Source organism: Mus musculus, chromosome 2 (genome assembly GCF_000001635.26).
Source record: "Mus musculus strain C57BL/6J chromosome 2, GRCm38.p6 C57BL/6J".
NCBI classification, from domain to species: Eukaryota; Metazoa; Chordata; class Mammalia; order Rodentia; family Muridae; genus Mus; species Mus musculus.
The window spans coordinates 71,257,386-71,280,013 of record NC_000068.7 but is presented as its reverse complement, the minus strand read 5'-3'; the positions used below and the strand labels follow the sequence as shown (position 1 = coordinate 71,280,013).

At 43.9% G+C, this 22,628-nt stretch overlaps 2 protein-coding genes across 25 annotated transcripts in view; one reads left to right on the top strand and one right to left on the bottom strand.

Annotated features, from left to right (window-relative positions):
* Positions 1–5,744, top strand: part of Slc25a12 (solute carrier family 25 (mitochondrial carrier, Aralar), member 12) — a 93,512-nt gene extending 87,768 nt beyond the window's left edge. For all 3 annotated transcript variants that reach the window (XM_030252254.1, NM_172436.4, XM_011239853.3), the window contains 4 exons: positions 360–498; positions 3,215–3,373; positions 3,492–3,582; positions 4,661–5,744. In XM_030252254.1, the coding sequence (XP_030108114.1) occupies positions 360–498; positions 3,215–3,373; positions 3,492–3,582; positions 4,661–4,859 (588 nt within the window). In that variant the 3' untranslated portion in view covers positions 4,860–5,744. The remainder of the gene's footprint in view (positions 1–359; positions 499–3,214; positions 3,374–3,491; positions 3,583–4,660) is intronic.
* Positions 5,745–16,710: 10,966 nt separating this feature from the next.
* The window catches only part of Dync1i2 (dynein cytoplasmic 1 intermediate chain 2), a 51,628-nt gene continuing 45,710 nt past the window's right edge, over positions 16,711–22,628 (bottom strand). For 12 of the 22 annotated variants that reach the window (XM_017315319.2, NM_001198872.1, NM_001198873.1 and 9 more), the window contains 3 exons: positions 21,790–21,930; positions 19,067–19,192; positions 16,711–17,366 (listed from right to left, as the gene is read on the bottom strand). In XM_017315319.2, coding sequence (XP_017170808.1) covers positions 17,253–17,366; positions 19,067–19,192; positions 21,790–21,930 — 381 coding nt within the window. In that variant the 3' untranslated portion in view covers positions 16,711–17,252. Of the gene's footprint in view, positions 17,367–19,066; positions 19,193–21,789; positions 22,572–22,628 lie in introns of those variants that run through there. The other 10 variants (XM_017315324.2, XM_017315326.2, XM_006498676.2 and 7 more) reach the window with 2 other exon arrangements.

Here is a 22,628-nt window from a genome sequence, read left to right as displayed (position 1 = left end):
CTTGGAACTGGAGTTAACAAATAGTTGTGAGCTACCATGTGGGTGCTGGGGATTGAACCCAGCTCCTCTCTCCAGCCCTGCCACATTAAGTTTTAAGACCCTAAATATAGCATTTCTAGAAATGCTAGAAAGTTCTTTGTTGTTAGAATGCTGCAGCCACCCGGGGTTAGCCTGGATGGATGTCCATTTTCCTTTAGAAAGCTTCCTGCCCCACATGTTTGCTCTGCCTACCCCATCCCACCCCAATTCCCCTCACATCACTTCTAATGCTGTTTGAAGGACATCTGAGCCTGTCACTGATGCCTGCCCGCTTCCCATATTTACACTCTGTTTTGCACTGTTTCCTCACCGCGTGACAGGGTGCCAAAGCCTGTTTCCTCCGAGACATTCCCTTCTCCGCAATCTATTTTCCCGTGTACGCTCACTGCAAACTCCTCCTGGCTGATGAGAACGGACGCGTGGGAGGCATCAATCTCCTGACAGCGGGAGCCTTGGCAGGTAACCACAGATCTTCTTAACCAAAAGAATTCTGCCAAGACGCACCAAACCTCTGACTTGGAGCTTTATTTCTGGAAGTTATTGTTGGGATCCGACTTAGCTGGATATAACCGCCTTTTCTCCTTTGTGGGGATCTGATTCTGATGAGCGTTAATTACATTTGCATAATGTGGATAAACAACTTAATGCAGCTTAGCAACTTGGAGCCAAATTAGATCTGCCCATCTAAATTGGGCTTCCATCATTAGCATGTGTCTTAGCCTCCTGGGCTCCTAAAACCTTGGGTACAGCCAACTAAGGTGGAGAAGTCCTTTGCTAGATCTGCTCTGTTGGGCCAGTGCTGATAAGCAGTCTCTGCCTGCCCTTAGGATTGTCCTGTAGGGTAGTGCGTTCCCACTCTGGCTCAGAAGCTGAGCTTCACGAAACTCTCGCTTCTTGCCACCACAGGTTAGACCAAAGCAGCACCCTGAAGCCCTCAACTCCTTTCTCAGCGTTCAGTTTGGTTAATGGATGCTTAAGTTGCTTACCCCCTCTGCGATAGGCTCAGTGCTTCTGGAGGGTGGGGCTTGCATTACGTCCTTCCTGCCTTCCCTGTGCGGCCAACATAGGAGTAGAGGCTCAGGCAAAAGACACCAGATTAGGCCCAGGAGAGTCTACCAGGGGGAGCAGCCTGGCAGGAAGAACTGACTCAGCAGTAGCTGGGGTGAAAGGGGTTGAATGCGTGTGTGTCCCTGTCCTTCCTTACTCCTGAGTTACCAGGGAACTGACTTGGAACAACAGGGAGCAACCAGGCATCCTTACATTCAGCAGCACAGAGGAGTGACAGCAGAAGGAAACGGTTCATTAGGCTTCCTCACAGCTAGTAACGAACCCACACAAAACTCACAGACTCAGGACTAGGACTAGACTCTGGTCCCTGCTTGGGGTTTATTTTAGATTTATTTACATGTGGGAGGCAGAGACAGGCAGAACTCTGTGAGTTTGAGGTCAGCCGGGTCTATATAGTGATTAGTTCCAGGACAGCCAGGGCTACCTTGTCTCACAACACAAAAAACCAAAAGATTTATTTACTTTTATGTTCATGTTTGCCTGCATGTATGTATGTATGTACACCATGTGCATACCCGTTGCTGAATGAGGCCAAAATTGGGTATCAGATACCCTGGGGCTGGAGTTATAGATGGTTGCAAGCCATGAGGATTCTAGGAATCAAACTTGGGTCCTCTGAAAGAGCAGCCAGTGCTCTTAACCACTGAGGCATCTCTCCAACCCCACTGCTTGGCTCTTAATTACTGAGTTATCTTCTACTACTTGTCCTAAGTATGGTGTGTTAGGAGCCCTGGGTCCTGGCAGTGTTGAGATGAATACACTGTTCTTGTTTATGACAACAGAGGACAACTTAAAAACAAACAAGCAAACAAACCAACAAAGAAAAACAAGAAAACAGGGCTTTGAGCCCTTGTCTGGGGTCCTGCAAATGCCTTGGCCTCCGTCATTTGTGAGCTTGGTTGAATGAAAACAGCCAGTGATGCCGGTTTAACCTGGCACCAAGTCCCCCCCCCCCCCCCCGCCTCGCCACCCTCCCCAGCTCCTTTCTTGTCCTCATTAGACTGTTAGGAAGGGGATAACGGCCAGGCTTCCAGTGGGCAACAAACAGAACCACATAAACAGTTACCAAGTCACACCAGCTTATAGACATTGGACCTATTTTCAGAAAGAGGCGAGTTTTTCTAATTATTACCAGGCATGCTTCGCTAGCAGGTACTGAGAGCATTTGAAGACCTGTCCCAGGAGGCATGCAGCTCACCTGCTTCCCTCTGAGCAGGGTGCTGGGCTGATCCAAGGGACATACTGGCATCATTCTCTCATGGAGCCCCTCAGAGCCCCTCAGAGCCACAAGCTCCATCTGCCTAGCGATGGTGAGACAGTGAGATTTGGGCCAAATTGAATTCCTTCCCCCTGGGGAAGGTCATGCTGCTCTCTCAAGGTCTGTTTTGTTTTATGAACAAAACCTATGCTTGAGAAATCCATCTTCCGTGTCCTGCTGCTGCTGCAGCATCTCAGGTGACCCCAGGGAGCTGTGGCATGTGTGTGTTGGGGAAGGGTGGCCTCTGAATGATCGGTTCCTCTGCTGCTCTTTAACTGGATGCCTGGCCGGCTCTCACTGAGGTTGTAATGACTGCCACACTGACTGTCACATGAGCAGGTCTGAAAGGAGGCTTGCAGCCTCTCCCTTAGCACCTCAGACTGGCAAGTGCTTGATGCTTTTGACCCTCACTCACCCCACAGTGTGGTTGGCAAGGATCAACCAAGACCACGCACGATGCTTTGATGCCACATGCAATCTGTGGTGCATTAAACAGATGTCACAGGAGAAAATACTTGCATCCTATTTAAAGATGAAAAGCCTAAAGGTTGTTAAGGCCGGGAAGGGAACGTGGCGATTCCTACCTACCTCTAGCAGTGCTTCTCTCTCTCATTGTTCTCTGGGATGGGACATTAGAGACATTTCCTTAATTCAGAAAGAAAAACAAAACCTTTCCACCCCAATTCTACTGAAACCAGCAGCCAACCGGCAGGCTTGCTGACACTTCTTTCCACATGCGCCTCCGTATCTGTGTAAGGAGCTCTGAGTACCCCTTGGGTTACAGTTGTGGACTTTCTTATTGGATGTATGAAGTCCTTAGGAGGATTAAATGTGGCTTTCTCCTCAAAGGCGTACCTGCTGCTTCTCTGGTGACCCCTGCTGATGTCATCAAGACAAGACTGCAAGTGGCCGCCAGGGCCGGCCAGACAACATACAGCGGGGTCGTCGACTGTTTCCGAAAGATTCTCCGGGAAGAAGGGCCCTCGGCATTTTGGAAAGGGACTGCAGGTAGATGCTGGGGTGGTCCTCCAGCCTGGCTGTCTGGCTGTCCTGCCCTGACACTCTCAGGTCACCTCGTAACAGCATCCAGGTGTTAAGTGTACCCTACCCTGTCTGTCTTTTCCAGCTCGGGTGTTTCGATCCTCACCTCAGTTTGGTGTCACTCTGGTTACCTACGAGCTTCTGCAGCGGTGGTTTTACATAGATTTTGGAGGCCTGTAAGTACAGCTACTTCTCTTCACAAAGTCACCAAATCCACATACGTGTTTGTTCTGTTTATAGAGCCACTTTGGGAATGCTGAGAAACGGGACACAGTGGGGTTCTTTAAGACCAATGCATGGAAAGCAATGGGCTGTAAAGCCTTCCACATTAAGAGAGGCAAATCACTGTTAGTTGGATTATTTAATATGACCAGAAACAACCTAAGTGTGTACTAGTCACACTCCTGTGATTGCTCCTCATCGTTTTTACATTTAGGAGATCTCATTGCTTCCCATCACTTAGTACCTAGATGTTCACACAGCTAGTTCACACACCGGTTTCCAAGAGAGGTTACCCAACGAGTCAACCATTGTAGAGTGCAGGCCCCAAACTGAGCTGCTCCAAATGCAGCACACAAAGCTTCCCCTGGGGAGACAAGCAGTTGCTTGCTGAGTCTGCAGGGAAGTTGTACCCAAAGCAAGCGAGCAATTATTAACTGTTGGGCAGAAGCCTGGGCACTGCGTGTCTTTATGTCATAACCCTGTGATCCTGCTGAAAGCCTCAGTAGGGGAATAGCTGCTGATCCAAGTAGTGGAGCGACCAGCATACGGAAAAGATGCAAGGACAGCAATTTTCTCATCCCAGCGTACAAATACTGTGTCTTGAGAGATTGTAGAAGCAAGAACTAAATTTGTTTCTCTTTTGGTGATAAGCATTATGAGCCCATTATTCAAGAAGCTTTAAAATTAAATCAATACATATACCTTTACATTTCATGTATGCTTCCTGCATAGTAATAGAAAATAGAAAAATCTACAAATAGCCAGCTTCCCAAAGACTATTACTAATGGAGTGCATTTTCTCTTCCGTTTATTTTTCTGCCCTCAAGTCTGCTCATAAGCAGTGGGGGTGGGGCCGTTTGTCTTCTCTATGACGTATGTGAAAGCAATGCTGTGGTGACGCTGGATATCATGATTGATGCAGGAGACATGGAGAGAGCTGAGAGAGCCTTCTCCATGGGGTGTGGCTGTCACAGACCCCGCTCAAAGTGTAAGCCCTGAGATCCCTAACGGTCTGCTTTTTCCTGTTCACAGCAAACCTTCTGGCTCAGAACCAACGCCAAAGTCCCGCATCGCAGACCTCCCTCCTGCCAACCCCGATCACATCGGTGGCTACAGACTTGCCACGGCCACTTTCGCTGGCATTGAAAACAAGTTTGGCCTTTACCTCCCCAAGTTTAAGTCTCCTAGCGTAGCTGTGGCTCAGCCCAAGGCGGCAGCAGCAGCCCAATGACATAGCAAGTACAGACCGAGGCCCAGGAGAACGGGCGGTACCGTGTCCAGTCAGCTGCATGGTACTGTCAGCGCTGGGGTCAACCACTTTCTATACGACCTATACATGTATTGTTTATAAAGTGATCATACGCCCAGGGAGAGCCGCAGTGCAGTTTCAAGCTTTAGTCTTTACGTGTTGAAATGTTTTCTGAGCCTTGGCATGAATTACGTGTTCTAGACTCTGCTTCGCACAGCTTGTACCTACAGTGACTGTACATATTGTACATCTTTGTACAGAGACACCTCGGCACCTCATCCCAACAAATCACGTTTATAAACATGAAACGCTGTTCTGAGTGGCTTGAACTGTACAGAAGGTTTTGAAAGTGTTTTATTATGAATCATGTAAGAATAAATGTACTAAAGTTAAATTCATTCTCCTCCTGATGACTTATGGAAATCAAGCAGCCATGTTTGAATGTATCCAGTTTCAGTTTGTTTTCCATTCGCGACTAGGAAGGTATTTGCTGATACAAGGCAGAGCGAAACTTAATGCTCACCACATTAAATAAGAAACGCGTGGGAAGGGTGCTTGCCCGTGGATGCCAGAGGATGAGCCGGTGACTCACGGGCTGCTGTGTTTCCAGTCGTTTGTAGCTGAGTGTAATCCTCCTGTCAGCTGGAAGCAGCTCCTCATGCGCGCGCGCACACACACACACACACACACACACACACACACACACACACACACACACACGAACGGGATGGGCTCCAGCAAGGCTCGCTTAGTTCTGCTTTTCTCCTATGCAGCAAGGTCAAGGTCAGGATGTTGCAAGAGTAAAGTTTGGAAGTTTCCCTTCGTAAAGTATGATACGAATCAAAAATAAAAGCACACCAAAATGTCTGCATGGAGTTGGTTTCCTTCCTAGGTCTCCTCTCGGGGCTTTTTTGTCTGCACTCGCCTGCTCCTAGGGGATGCATATTTTGTTACAGAAGGAACTCGGGTGGAGTGAGGGAGGGAAGCGGGGAGGTTCCTACATGGTGATTTTGTGAGCCTGGGTCCTTGCTAGGAGTTCAGATGGAGATGACTTCCTCAGAAGGTCTCTCTCTCTCTCTCTCTCTCTCTCGTGTGTGTGTGCACACACACACACATGCCCATATTTACTCTTTAACAATTGCTTCTGACCTACAGCCACATTTACTGTGGCTGTTACTTGATAGCTGGCAACATCAGGACTTACTAACTTTAGCGAATAGCTCTGGGAAAGCACGGCTGTGGCCATGGCTGTGAGGATATATGCAGATATCATTAGAGGTGAACCTGGAGATGGCCCAAGTCACCAAGTGCCCCTCACAGTGCTCACCAGTTGGTGGCTGACAACCCTGTATCTGCAACTCTGAGCTTTCTTGAAACCCTAAGAACAAAAGATATTTGAAAGCTGGCTATTTCTAAATGTGTTGGATTAGTCCCATTAGAACTGAACACACAGCATAATTAATTGTTCTTGCTATGCTTGTTAAAATTATACAAGTAGTTCAAGGACATGAAATTACATGTGTGTCTGTGTGTGTGTGTCTGTGTGTGTGTGTGTGTGTGTGTGTGTAAGACGATGACAAAGTGCCCTCGCTACCTCCTCTTCAACCAGCATTCCTGTCATCCTTTGCTGAGAGGTTAGAGCATAAATTTGTGATCTGTTTTCCATACATCTCCATATGTACATATTTATATATTTAGAACCAGGGCTATGCAATGTATGTGTGATTCCGTGACTTGGTTTTCTTAGTATGTCCCTGAGCTCTTTCCACATCAGTTTATAGAAAGTGTATCCTGTTTCTAGTAGCTGTGTATTATTTCACTGTATGGATTATGAAGCCTTTTTAAAATAGTCATTTCATTATTATTAACAACACTGTAGTTAGAGGAGAATATCTCTGTGTGTGTGTCATGATATGTTATTGTATATTAGTATTTGTTAGGGACTAATTCATAAAATAGACGGGTTTTTTATTTTGTATACATCTCGCCACATTGCTGTTCACAGAGGTCTCAATCTCCTGCCCCATGGGCAAGTTAAGATTGCCCGGTTCACAGGCAGATCATAAACAGAGGTCACTGTTGCAGTTTTTATTTTTCTAATTGCTAATGGGCTTGAATGAATGTCTTTTTATTGTTTGTTTGTTTTTTGAGACAGGGTCTCACTCTTGCAACCTCAGAGTCTGGGAACTCCCTATGTGGATCAGGCTAGCCTTGAACCTGTGGTAACCTTTGGTCTCCCCAATAAGGTGCTGGAATTGTAGGTGTGGGCAGAACATTCGCTGTCTTTTCATTTTTACTGGTCATCTGTACATTTTCTTTTTGTAAAATATACAGAAGGCATATGAAGTATCTAAGGCATAGACACAGAAAAGTGCATACAGGTTAAAATAGTACTCATGCGATGACCAGGTCAAGAAATACAACATTCTCAACCAGCCAGAAGTACCCGTGCACTTCTCCCCAGTCTTTACCCCATCCCCTTACCATGTCTTCATTTCTGCTTGGTTTTCCTGCTCACATATACATCCTTAAATACTGTGGTCCTCTTCCCCCTTTTTGAGACAAGATCTACCGTGGTCCAGGCTGGCCTCTTGGATCTACTTTCATCCAGGCTGGCCTCTTGACTTGTTTCTTGTGCATCAATGATGCACATATGTCTATGTGTATGCGAATATGTACACATGTCACAACACATGTGTGGTTGAGAGGATAACTATTGAGAATAAGTTTTCTCCACTTTCCATGTGGGGTCCGGGATTTGAACTCAGGTCTTCAGGTTTGGGCAGCAAGAGCTTTTACCGGAGCCATTTTGCCAGCCCTGACCTATTCTTATTTATTTTTTTGAAATTTGTATGAATGAAATTGAGACTTCTTGTGCTAAATACATATGAGAGTTTGTCCATTCTATTATAGGATGCATTATTCTTTACTTTCGATCTTAGTCTTGACTGACATTTGTTTTCCCAGTTTGTGATTATTATAGACAACGCTGCTATAGATAATGTAGACATCTATTCTTCACTGTGCCTCTTTTTTAAAAATGTGTGTGTGTGTGTGTGTGATGCACCATATGCATGTCAGTGGCTCCAGAGCTCAAAAAAGTGCCAGACCCCCTGGAGCTAGAGTCACAGGTGATTGTGAAATGTCGAACGAGGGTGCTGGGAATCAAACCCAGGTTCTCTGTAAGAGCAGAAAGTCCTTTCAACTGCTGAACCATCTCTTCAGCCCATGATATTCTTCATGTTTTGGATACTACTATGTGTTTGTCTTACACATTTTCCTACTTTGTGCCATGTCTTTTTATGATGGTTTTGATATACTAACATTTTAATTTTAATATGTCCAAATGTATTGGTATTTTTGTTAGCTTGTTGAGCATCTCATTAAAAAAATTATTCTTTATTGTTCTGGGACTGTTGCTGAGAGACAGCATGCTTGCCTAGCGGCTACAAGACCCTGGGTTCACTCCCCAGAACCACCAGAGGGTAAACACCAGACCTCTAGGTAAAAATGATAAAGTTATTTTCTTGTTATACAGTTTAGAGTGTTGCCTTTCACATTCAGGTTCCATGCAGTTTGGACCTCTCCTCGTGTCTCTGGCAATGTGGGGCAGACCTTTGTTTCTCTGATTGGCAGCCAGGCTTGCCAGCACTGTTTATTGAACGCCTGTCCTTTCCCAGCGGCTCTGGAGCATCATCGTTGTTGTTCACTAAGAATCAGCCTGGGCTTCACTGTCTCTGGGCTCCTTGCTGTAGGGCTCTCCTGTCTTAGATGCAGGTTCTCGCCCTACTCTGTTCATTTCTGTATCCAGTACAATGCACGCTCCTGATACACAGTGTGGTACTCGTCTCTCCTGTTGTTTGAGAGCTATGATTCTTCCTGGTTCTTCGCTCTTCTATGTATATTTTATCAGCTTATCAAAACCGTTTTAAAAGCACTGATAATTTAAACAGTAATGAATCTATAAGCTGCTTTGGAAGAATCTGTGTCATGATGGGGGCTTCTGATCCAGGAACATACTATATCTCTACTTAAATATTTTTCATGTCTTAATAAAAGTTTGTGCTCACCAAAGGAGTCGTGTACATCTCTTGTTATATGTGCTTTTAGGAAACTCATGCATTTGAATACTATAGATAATCTCTCTGTGTGTGCATGTGCATTTGTGTGTGTGCACATGCATGTGCATGCAGTGTTAGGGGTTCACTACAATATCTGTGCATGGTAGGCAAGCCCTTCTGCATTCAGTCACATTCCTAGCCCTTAGTGTTTGAGACAGGGTCTCACTGGTTAACCTGGGCTGGCCAGAGCTCTCACTCTTCTTGACTTAATTTCTGGGAATTGTTAAGTGGATGCCACCTTGCCCAGAACTGTGCCATCATGCTCAAGATACAACTCGCATTAGTGTACCAATCCTGGTCTCATCTTTCAGCCTTGCAGTCAATGGTTTTGTTTCCCACATCTGCCTTTCCTCCTTTTCTTTCCTTCCCTCTCCTCTCTCCCTCCCTTCCTCTCTTTCCTTTATTTTCTTCTCCTTCTTTCCTCCCTCCTCCTCCTTTTAGTGCTGAGTATTGAACCCAGGGACTTGACAAACTAAGGGAACATTCTGCCCCTGAGCTGCAGACACACTACCCTCTCTTCCTTTATGAACTTTTTGTAAAATATATATTTTATGGTATATCATTTAAACTTTGAGTTTTCAAGTTATCTCCTTAATGATTAGAGCTTATAATAAATACATTAATTTATAACAATCTTCTATTTCCAGTGAGATATATTTCAGTAAAATAAAAGTCATTCTTCTAAGACAGTTGTCCCCACCCCCATTCCCGTGCTCTGTGCTTATCTGTAGTCATGACTCCACCCTTCACATCACTGTGCCTTGAAGTTATATTTTACATCTACTGAAGAAAACATGCACTGAGTCTTTAGTCTTCCCCTCAGGTTTTCCCGTCGTCCTCTCTCGTGACTATGAGCCCCTCTATGCCATTTTTCAGACAGCATTTCCTTTAGCAATTGAAAAGCAGGATGGCTACCAATGTATATTTCCAGTCATTATTCTGCCATGCAATTTCCTCTTGGGTTTTGGAAGATGACTTTGCTAGATATAAAACTCTTGGTAGACAGGCTTTTTCTGAAAACATTTGGAATGTAGTCCTGTTTCTGATACTGTTTTAAATACTAAGCCAATTGTTAATTGTATCCTGATTTTTCTCTGTGTTTTAAGTATGACTCTTATATGATATCTTTTTTAAATATGACTCTCTTTTAAATATGATCTCTTGTCTTTTTCTTCTTCTCATTCAGTGCTTGACAGTTTCTGGAAGTCTCTAGTATTTTTCCTTGTTCCATCAATTCTTCAGATTTCGAGGACTTCAGTTCTTGGATTATGATTCAAAATAAAAATTAACTTAGATTTAGGAAATATTGATCAATGTCTATGACATTTCTTCTTGCTCCTGATATTATATTTGTGCCTTTTGACTCAAGAGACTGTCCAAATGTTTCTATAGCAGCAATCCTCCTGCTTCAGCTTCAACTTCTAAACACTGGGAGTACAGGCATGCTTCACCACCCTGGTCCTTATCACCCTCATACAGAGACGCTACAGCAGTGGTTCTCAGCCTGTGGGTTGTGACCCCTTTGGGGGCTGGATGACCCTTTCACAGGAGTCACCTAAGACCATCAGAAAACAGATACTTACACTGTGATTCATAACAGTAGCAAAATTACAGTTAGGAAGTAGCAACAAAAACAATTTTATGGCTGGGGGTCACCATAGCATGGCAAACATTTTTATTAATGGGCTGCAGCATTAGGAAGGTTGAGAATGCCTGCTTTATGGCCTTTTAAACAGGTTCATGCAGACAGGCTTATGTGAGGAAGTCGTGGCAATGTGCCTGTAATTCCAACTGCTCAGGATGCTCAGGCAACAAGTATCAAGACTTGAAGCACAGCACAGGCAACAGAATTCTAGCTTCCCATCCCAAAATAAAACAAAGAAAGTTTTGCCTCCGGAAAATGCAGTCCTCCAGATCTATCGACCTTTCGTGTACTGACAAATTCGTGACTTACAGTCAGACACTGATGGAATGGAACCCATTAATAAAGGCCTGGTCACGGTAGCAAGATTTTTGCCAATTTTATCATAGCTTCACCTATCAACATGACATACTTGGGAGGGAGCCTCAGCAGAAGAACTTCCTCTCTTGGAGTGGCCTGGAGACATGTTTGTGAAGATAGTCTCTTTCATGCTAGTTACTGTAGGAGGGTCCGGCCCACTGTGAGCGGTGCTATCCCCTGGGTAGCTAGTCCTGTGTAGTATAAGGACGGTGGCTGAGCAAGGGAACAGTGAGCAGCGTCTGCTTCAGTTCCTTACTTGGTTTCCCTTGGTTGTGTACAAGAAGCTGCAAGTCAAATAAACCCTTTCCTCGCCAAGGTGCTTTGGTCTGTGTGTTTATCACAGCAACAGAGAAACAAACTAGAACAGCTGGGCTTCATTATATAAGGTTTTGCTCTGTGCCTGGAGATGCTGCTATAACAAAACTGGGACCTGCCAGTCTGGGTAAGAGGTGAGGAAGAGCTATTTCTCAAGGCTAATTTCAGGGCTTCCTCTAGGGTTGACAGCCACACACAGTTCAAAGTCCTGAGTGAATGTGTTTGTTTGATATGGGGACAGCTACATCAAGGATCCTGGTGTCTTAGGCCCAGAGGAGTTGTAAAGTATTCCTCTGGTCCAAGTATGAATGCTGACAATGAGTTCAGAAAGCCATCCTCTAACCTGGTGATGGCTTGAAGACTGCTCCCCTACAAAGACTGTTTCTAACAAGATCAGCTAACCCTGCCTCCTTGTTCAGCTAAGCTTCTGGGGGTGTTGTGGCTTCCCCAGTGGACAGCCCAGACCACCCAACCCCAGCTTTTCTGTGTCTGTGTCAGTGTCATTTTTTAAAATTCCCTTGACACTTGAGTTAGGTCAACAGCTAGAGTTGTTCAGAGCACTGCACCTTGTAGTGACCATCTTCCCATGAGGAGCACGTCGTCTCCAAAGGGACCAATCCTGGAAAGGGGAGGGACAATGATCTACAATATAGATGGATGACGCTACACTTCTCAAGCGTGTGCCAGTTCTCCCTTGGCTCACTGCTCCTCAGTATCAGGTGACCGGGGCTCACTCTGTGATGAGAACACTTGAGGGCAACTCCTTTTGGACAGACACCAAGGCATTTGACTTTAAAGATGAGCTCCTGTTACTTCATGTAAACGTTTTAAAATACAGGCTTGGGAGATTGGTAGGTAGATCTCTGCGAGTTCGAGGTCAGCTTGGTCTATATAGTGAGTTCCCGTTAAGTCAGAGCTACATAGTGAGACCCTGTCTCCCGCCCCCCCCCCAATAGTTTTAAAAATATGACTCTCTCCATTCTCACATTCTCTTAACAAAGAAACTAAAAATAAAGTTATTTTTACTTTACAGAGTCTTCACATATGCATTCTCTTACAAAATTGCCACAGAAAGCAATTATTTTCCTTATTTAAGAAACACTAGTTGGGTGGTGATGACAAACACCTTTAATCCCAGCACTCGGGAGGCAGAGGCAGGTGAATCTCTGTGAGTTTGAGGCCAGCTTGGTCTACAGAGTGAGTTCCAGGACAGCCAAGCCAGAGCTACACAGAGAAACCCTGTCTTGGGAAAAAAAAACAAAAAAACCAAAACAACAAATAAGGGGAAAAAAAGGAAAGAAGAGATTGTCCCAGGTTATCTTCTGTACTGGAGGCAAACAGGGCTGGAACACAGGCTCCTGATTTGGAGATGGGGTCTCACTCTATAGCCTAGGCTGGCCTCAACTGTATTACCCTTCAGTTTTAGCTTCCCAAGTGCTGGGATCACAGGCACAGACCACCATGGCTGTCTTGGAACCAGAGTCTTTGGGGCTCAGTATCCTCTCTCTTATATCAGGCCATCTTTAAGTAGAAAAACTTTTGTTACAACGCATTTCCATTACTTTGTTCAGAAAAAAAAAAAAAAGTACTCAAAAATTCAGTACAAAAAACCCACAAAGGATAAAATGACTTGCTATCAGAATCTCCCCAGCGGCACTCCTGATTTCTGGTCACAGGGTCAGGTCTCTGCACGCGCTGCGGTGCAGGTATGCTCTACACCCCACACAATCACTGCCCCACAGCTTTCTGGCCACAGCAAGTACATTATGGGAGAGGCAGGATAATACATTCCCAGAGACCTGAATAAGTGACCTCACGAAGTGAGATGGGCCTTCCTGCAAGCTTACCCGAGGGCAAGCTGTTCCATGCTGTAACTGGGAACCGCTAATGGAATATTAACAAGCCCAAACTGAGACTCCTGCTAGGAAACTAACAACACAAAATACTATAATTTTACAAAAGTTTGTAAAAGATTGCTGATTGGGGGTGGTGAAACTCTCTGTGGCTAGAGCGACATACAGAAAACTTAAATGCCTGATGTCCATTCGGACTTGTAGCTGGAAGAACTGGGAGCACAGTGAGGAGGAGGGGGATTTAAACACCGGAAGCTCACACATTAGGTCTGAGAGCACCAGTGTACTGTGAAAACCACCGTGATTTGCTCACTATGTGAAGCCTTCGGTTTGGGACTGGGGAATCTTTTTTCTAAAATTGCTCCAACACCATGTTCCCTAAATATAGAGAAAAAAAAGTTTGAAATCTATGAGACAGTAAGAAAGTTCTTACCGCTTTGGGGCAGTGAACTTAAGATACTACTTACAAGAACGTTATTTAATTCTTCAGTTGAAATATGGAAGGTACTCTTGTCTTTCTGTGTGTGTGTTGCGCATGCATGTTCCCATGTTCCAGGAATCCGATCTAGACTCCTCAAAATGCAGGTGAGACACCCTTTCCTGCCACCTGGCATTTATGGTGTCTCTAGGGAGCTGAGCTCTCGTGCTACTCTCTAGGCAAGTGCATTAACTGCTAAACCATATTCCCAGCCCCTGCATGTTCTTTTTGTCAAAAAAAAATTAATTGGAAATTGTGTATATATGTATGTCTGTACTTGTGAGTACAGAAGCCCATGGAGGCCAGAAGAGGGCATCAGATCCCTCGGAGCTCGAGTTTCAGGCAGCTGTGAGCTGTGAGGTGTGGATGCTGGGAACTGAACTCAGGGTCCTCTGCAAGAGCAGCAAGCAGTCTTCAAAGGTGAGTCATCTTTCCAGCCCAGTGTTCTTTCCACAGTGCCTTTAGGACAATGCTCCAAGTCCTTTGGATCTATAAGTCCCATGTCTAAGTAAATTACTTCCCAGCATTTACAACAAAAATAAATTATTCCATTATATGTGTGTGTGGTTTGTGCGCACACACACACACACACAGGTGAGAGGACAATTTGTAGGAACCGATTCTCTCTTTCTTCCACATGGCCCCAGAGATCAAACTAACGTTAGGCTTGGTGGCAAGTGCCTTTAACTGTTGTATAATCTTGCCAGGATTTTAAAGTTTTATTCATTTATTATTTTTATGAATCAAACATAGGGTTCTTCTTGGGAGTAGTTTCCCCAAATAGGTCCCTGCTACCTAACAATCAGCAAGATGACAGCTCTAAAGTATTTTCTTACTGTTATATGTCTCGGATTAACACAGAAAACCAACCCCACCTCAACCAGATGCTAAAGCTAAGTTATCAAAAGAACCAGTGCTGTTGACTTTAAACCCTTAGACCTCTGCTCAGGACCTGTATGTCACACCTTGGATGCTCATGGTCCACCCATGAGCAGTGTATAGTGAGAGCTGTAACTGGCTTCTAGTTAACATCTAAGTATGCAGCTTTTCCAGTTAGAAAATCACTCTGCTGCAGACAGAGACACTGGAATTGTGAAAAAGACATTTTTAATTGTCTGAGAGATAGAAAGAGGGAGGACAACGTGCCTCGCAGACTTCAGAGTTTCTGCATGGCTAAGTGGTGAAGTCTATCTGAGACCAGTACAGGTTACCCTCCCCTGCCACCACTCCCCCTTCCTTCTTCTTCCTCTGCTGTATGCTCGGCCCTTCATGACACAGTTCTCAGTGCTGTTAACTACAGCCTGAAAAACTGAATATGCTTTCTCAACACAAAGGTGATAAGCTTTAACTTCCCATTCAAAAGCAGAGAAGCAACCAAATCTAGGAATAAGTTGAAAGCTGAGCCTTGTCTCCTGTCTAGGAAACTGGTCACAAGTAAGCTAGAATTTGTCATGATTAGGAAGGTCTTTCGCATCCAAAAGTAAAAAGCGCATGATCCTCCACCCCAACCGACTTCCTCTCACTGTCCTGTGTGCCTGCCAGTCACAGCAGAGCGGCTGCCAAGTGAGCCGCGTCCCTCATGACAAACGTCAAGGACACAGAAAGCCAGTGCACGCTGCGCGTCCTAAGGACACAGAAAGCCAGTGCACGCTGCACGCATCCTAAGGACACAGAAAGCCAGTGCACGCTGCACGCGTCCTAAGGACACAGAAAGCCAGTACACGCTGCACACGTCCTAAGCGCACTGCGGCTGAATGCGCAGGCTAAGTTACAGTTCTCTCACGGCTGAGGAGGAATTACTCTCCCAAAGCAGAAACTCCTCGGCAATACTTATTTTATAAAATTTTATAAACAGGAATATTAGCCCCAAATTGTATTTTATAAATACTTAGCGCCAAGGAGTTTTTGCTTTGTGGGAATAAATAATTCCTTTTTAAAAGAACAACTGGAGACCAGTGACCATTTGATCAACCGTGTCACTTTCCAACCTTTATATTTTAACATTTATAGTTTTCCTTTTTCTAGTCCCTTTTACAAACAGAATAAAAACACAGTTCCTCTGAGTATATGAATTCCTCTACAGAAGACATGGGACTCAGCTGGCATTGAACTTTGGACTTAAAATTACTACCCTGAGATAACCTGAGATGGCTCTTTGGTATGTAACAGGCAACTGTGGGGGCAACTTATGAAAACTAAAGATTCAAAAGTGGAAAGGTAACTGAAACAAATAAGGTTAATAACTTTAGAGTTGAGAGACAAATTAGAAATAATGTATTTGACAATTCATAATAAGAATAAGTAAGGCTCAGGCTTGGTTAACATCACGTTTCTCAGAGATGTCAAAGCTAGAACTATAGTTTGGGTCTAGTATTCCTAGCCAACTATTCCTTATACCATAGAGTGCTAAGAGTGGAGAAGTTGTTATGGAGACGTCTTGATCCTTCTTATAACATCCAAAAAGTTCAAATTCTGATTTCTAATGCTTTAGTTCAGGTCCTATGAGTGAAGAGTGATACTCAGGATTTGAAGGCGAAGACCAAGAAAGGACAACTCAGAGCATGTAAGCCTGTAAGGTCTGATCCCAGTCTTTCCCTCCTGTCCTGACACAGCCGACTTCTACACTAATGCACACATTGCTATCTGCCTTGAGTGTTTGTAAAACTGTGCTAGCAAATCCCAAGAGTAGAGCCGAGTATGGACACTGAGCACAGCTCCTGTGTGGCTGCTGCACCACAGGCAAGCTTCTCTCTCTCCAGGCAGCCACGCTTCAGAGCGTACATACACAGTGCACTCGGTCCCTGCAAACTAAGAAGTGAGCATTTTTTCTTCAGAACAAGCTACATCAGGACAAGTAACAGAGTCAGGCAGAAGCTAACCTAAGAGAACATTTCCACCGACAAATTCTCCAACATGAGTTTGCAATGCCCAGGGAGAGCAACATTATCCGTACATGGTGTATATTTAAGGCTAAAAACTATTTAAGGTGGCTGCTTGCATTAGGAACTTAAAAACAAAAAATTTTTAAGAGAAAATTTCAAATTTCAAAAAGTAAAAGTGAAAATTTGAGAAGTTAGCATATATTTGTTTTTATTTATAGATAACTACCATAGAACTATCGAGAAGGGAAATGGCATCAACATGAAACTTACAACAGGTAGGCGACGGCATGCGGGGAGGGAACAATATTCCTATACACTTGGACAGGAAGAACACCACTGACACGGAGGTATGTACTTAGTGCGGAATAAGGAATTGTGGCTACTTAGAAATATGCAGAACTTACTTAATCTGTGCTTTAGAAATAATTATATATAGTATTACAAGTTCAAAAGAATCCAAAAGAATAATTAACAATATACACCCAAGTGTTAGAATTCAGAAAAGGCTGCATTCTGTAAAGTTGTCAGCTGTATTAAAAATGACACCAATCCAAAACAAAGTGAATATAATATAAAAAGGCATTGTAAGCTTTGCTTCCTGTATTAAACCCAGATTATCCATGGCATTTTCTTTTAACACTCATTTAATCAGAAGCATGCAAATAGTTTGAGATCTACTTAATCATTTTTGCCAAATTTGCTAAGGCTACAGCCGCTTTTCAGGCTAGGCAGGGATTCGGGTAGCTGCCTCCTCCTCTGCGTCAGCTCGGTTTGCGTTAATTTCTGCGAGTGTTCGGCCAAATCTTGCCCATTCATCATTTCGGGGAACAGCGATCTGCTGTTAAAAGAAAGACAATGTTTGCTGAGCAATGAAATAAAAATTCATCTTATCTACTATTACTTTGTTTTCAAGTAATCTTTCTGTTGAAAAGTAATAACTGACCTAAAGAGCCTTTCCATAATTACAGCGACTATAACAATGATTTACAACATTTCAAAACAAAAGGTGTTTGTAAAACATGTCGTGGCAGCCTCAGAAATGACTCTGTTGTTGCCACCAGTGCAAAGCTACAACAAGGATGCTTTGTAGACAGACTTCCTGACACCACTATGGGTCTTGCTGAAGGAGAGGAATGCATTCAAAACTTTTAATTGTATTTTTTCCACCACTACTAGTATGAAATAGTTATTTTATTTTTTCTTTTCCGAGACAGGATCTCTCTGTGTAGCCCAGGCTGTCTGCAATTCGTGCCCCTCTCATATCAGCCTTTTGAACCCAGGGTTTGTTTGGAACATAAAGTATTCTTTCTTGGTTCTCTAACTCCTTAGAGCATAGTTTTGAATCGAGAGCAAAGAAAGAAGTTTATGGTGCTTTTGCCTCAGAGTCAACCCAAAAGTCCCTAGAGTTGTTCTTATGTTAGACAGAGACAAGCATTGCCGTGACAGGGCACAGATCATCCAATGTGGCCAGTGGACAAATCTGCTTTTCCATATACAAGATCGGATAGGTAAGTACTAGCCAAGTGTAACAATTGACATCAATTAAAATTAACTAAAAAACCCCCATCATAGTTGAGCTTGGCTAACCATAGCTTTTCAATAAGGGCGTGTCGCTAACGACCACCTACCAGCCAAAGCACACAAACATCTGCATGCACTGTCCAAATGGTTGCTCTAAGTGATCTAATCTCTCTTCCCCAAGATCTGATTGCTACAGCCACAAAGTATCAGGACAAGATGGGTTATAATGACATAGAAAAAGTCAGAAGGCTCTAGTCAGGACCAAAAAGAAACCCTGAGCTCTGCTCCCTGTGTTGCTGGGCACTGTGTCCAGCAGTCTAGCAGTGACGTGAGAGCCCGACTGACTCATCCTGCTGCACTCCATCACATGCCTCTGCACCCAGGCTGAGGGTTACTAAAGAACTGTGAGGGGATGGAGAAGTGGTTCAGTGGCTAAGAGCATTGGCAGCTTTTGCAGAGAACCTGGTTTCGGTTCCCAGCACCCACATGGTGACTCACAACAGCTTGTAACTCCAGTTCCAGGGATCCAATGTCCTTTTCTGATCTCCACAAGCTCCGGCACAATGAACATACATATACTCAGGCATACATATACACATGAACTCTTTTTGGAAACAAAAAAAACAAAACTAGCAAAACATGGTATCTTTGATTTGTACTATCTGGTTCAAACAAATCTATGAATACACAACAATAAAGTTTTATCTCAGTATCAACTCTATAAAACCCTGAGTCCACTCTGCAATCCCACATTTCCTTTCCTGTCTGAAGAGTTCCTACCAACGCAGGAATCTAGAAGCATGGTACTGTCATACATTGCTATCTTCACATCTGCTGCATGAGAGCACAGGATGCCCACTTAGAGAGACAGCCTCACAAGCTGCTTCTGCGGTGGATAGCATACAACCATGTAGTTTATACAATTCATGAGCCACACTGCTAGACTCAGCTACCACAATACCTTCACAACAGTACACTATGCAAATGTGTCAAAATTATAGGCAGAAAGCCCCGTACCTCTCCCACATCATAGATGACAATCTGTCCTTCAGAATCACCCACGGCAATTTCTCTTCCTGAGTGGGTCCATCTCACACGGTTAAGAGCAGGGTTGCCCTCCACAGAAATGCTGGCAGTTGGTACCTAAGTCATTTAAAATGCAGCATAGTTAAAAGTTTCATCAGTTTCTGAACATGTAAAACGATAATTCTTCTTCAGTCTGTGTTTCTAGGAGATGAGACTAGAGAATCCCCTACCTTCCTCTCTGTTCGGAGATTTATTATGACAACATTACCGTCAACCCTTGAAGATGGGTTAGGAAAATCCAAAGTACTTATCTAAGAATTTTTTTTAAAGATTTATTTATTTATGTTATGTATGCGAGTACACTGTAGCTCTCTTCAGACACACCAGAAGAGGGCATTGGATCCCATTACAGAAGGCTGTGAGCCACCATGTGGTTGCTGGGAATTGAACTCAGGACCTCTGGAAGAGCAGTCAGTGCTCTTAACCACTGAGCCATCTCTCCAGCCCCTATCTAAGAAGTTCTTACATGGCTGCATGCATCTCCTTAGTAAAGGATTTTTTTTTTTTTTTTTTTTTTTTTTTTTTTTTAGTAAAGGGTTTTTATGTTTAGCTTCTTTTTTTTTTTTTTTTAATTAGGTATTTTCTTCATTTACATTTCAAATGCTATCCCAAAAGTCCCCCATACCCTCCCCGCTCTGTTTAGCTTCTTTAAGCAGTCAAGTTGTTTAAAAACATGTGAGTAAAACTCATTTTAAGAAGAAAACATTTCCAACTCCCTCATAAGCGGATCACAGCTCAGTCTTAAAGGAGAGGAGTTACTTTTGCAGCTTGTATCTTCCCCAGCTAAAACCAATTAACCTGACAGACAGTAGCTGCTAGAAACAGTTCACACTGTTGGTACAAATAGCTTTTCCAAGGCCCAGCTCCAAGGCAGGCAGGACATAACACATACACAGGGGTGGCACATCTGGAATCTGACTGCACATCTACACTCAGAGTAACTAACATTCACTGAGGCAGACATTAAACTTAAGGTTTTGAAATATGACCAAAGTAGTCCATATGCTTATATCAGTTAATCATAAGCTATTAGCCCAGAGATATTAATCAAACCATTAAGAGAAAAATCTTTATTTTAATTATAGCCATAAATTTTTGGTAGAAAAATCCAAACTAAGAAAGTAAACTTGGACAGGGCATGGTGGTGCATACCTTTAATCCCCACACCAGGCATGGGGGTGGGGGTGTCAGGCAGAAGCAGGAGGACCTCTGTGAGTTCAAAGCCAGCCTAGACCATACATTGCATTCTAGGGCTATGTAGTCAGTTTACCAAACAAACAAACAAACAAACACATACATACATAAATGAATGAATGAACAAATTAATGAATAGTAGATAATAACAGTATTAAAATTCTTGCATTTCCAACATATCTCTCCCTTTCTCATCTTTGTATAACTAAGTTCTTGACTTCCAGGGATCTGGAAAGATGCTACTGTGGGGAGCCGCCCTCACATTCGCCGTTACAAGATGGCGCTGACATCCTGTGTTCTAAGTGGTAAACAAATAATCTGCGCATTTCTCTCTCTTGCTTTTGCTCTTGCACTCTTGCTCTCTTGCTTTTGCGCTTGCACTCTTGCTCTGGCTCTTGCTTCTTGCTCCTAACGATGTAAGCAATAAGGCTTTTGCTCTTGCACTCTTGCGCTCTGGCTCCTAAAGATGTAAGCAATAGAGCTCTTGCTCTCTTGCACTCTTGCTCCTGAAGATGTAAGCAATAAAGTTTTGCCGCAGAAGATTCCGGTTTGCTGCGTTCTTCCTGGCCGGTCGTGAACGCGTGTAAGATGCTACCAGGAATCAGGAGAGATGGAGGGCACCAGTGACTCTTCCACAACTACTACTGACAATTGTTAGCATCACGTCTGCTAATCAGAGGCAATACAGGGACCTAAGAACATTTTAGGCGTCTTTAAACTAGCTAAGGATAACTCACAGACACAGTTAAATTGCATTGCCAAATTTGGTATAGCAATTAAGAAATGTGATAGTTTCTACATTATTAGTATTTATGATGCTGGGAATTATACCCTGGGTCTCATACATGCTAAGCAAATACTGTACTTGAGTTACATGCCCAGGCCTTGGATTTCTGAGACAGGATCTTGCCATGTATGGAGCCTCTAACTCATTGACACTCTTGCCTCTCTCTGCCTTCCGAGTCTTGGGTTTACCTACATGTGCCATCCTACCAGCTCTATGTTCACTTTATCATTAATCCTTCCTTCGTGGAAAATGGCCATCGAAATACATTAGCTTTCTTTCAAACATGTCTAGGCTAAGACTAGTGTTTATGGATGATATATCAAGGCTGACAGGGAATTCAGAATGAAGGTTAACATACTCTGAAAATGCGCAACTCTCTGTTTTCTAGCCTAAGAACGAAAACATAGTCTAGGCCCCCATGGAGACTTCGCCTGGACAGGAAGCGCGGTGCTGCCTTCCCGCAGTAAGAATGCCCAGTGTTCAAGGCAGAGCTGTCTCTCCCTCAGCTCGGCACAGCTCGGCACAGCATGCTGTTTGTTATATAGGGGACAAAGCTTATTTGGTTTCTTTGTGATGAAGCTACAATCACAGAGCACTTTTACATTCCATGGGATAAAAGAAATTTCACAAATTATTCAATAAATCTCAGATTTTCTGTTATTTCTCAGCTCACCTCTGTGTCATTGTTGAGATTCCATAGATCCAGTCTCCCCATGCCGTCCACACAGGCAAACAGGGCTGGGTGGGTGGGTGACCACATAACATCATAGACATAGTCTGAATTATCTTCAAATGAGTACAAAGGCTTGTTATTCTGAAAAGGAAAAGATCATTTTTACCACAGTCAGCACACGAGATGCACAGAAATCCTTACCCACTCATCCCCGACACACAGCAGAGATCCTAAGGCAGTTTCATACCAACTCAGCCTAGACTGTCTCCCTAATGAACTAAGTACTAGGTGGCATTTTCCTTCTAGCTAGTAGTGGTCCTACTGTCTTTGAAAAAGGGATAAGATGGGCCTTAGAACACTTGTCAGTGAGCAGTTCCTGGAAGATGACAGCAGAGGGACTGGCCTTCTTGACTCTCCTGGAAATCTCCATATGGAAGCAGATAAAGCCACACGGAGAACAAAAGCAAAGCCTCACAGAGTCTCCAGCAAAAATGAGGCAGACTTTGACTATAAGCTCTGCAAGCTGAAAGACCGAAACAGTATCAGCATCTGTGTGGGAAGAAGTGACTGACAGCCATGGCGCAGGTGCACATTTGGTGCTGTGATACGGAGCAGTCTGAGAACAGCAGAGTCCAGGAGAGTTCACCATCTTTCCAAGTATACTGAGCAGTTCAGGTGCAGGTGATGAAGCACGGTCTCCTGCTCTCGTCTGGGTCTCATTCACTCTTAAAGCTCACAGACTTGCGTGTGGGAGCAGGTGTGGAGACAGGTTGGAAGACAACCTGTGGGAGGGAGGCAGTTCTCAATCTACCATGTGGGTCTCAGGGCTTGAACTCACG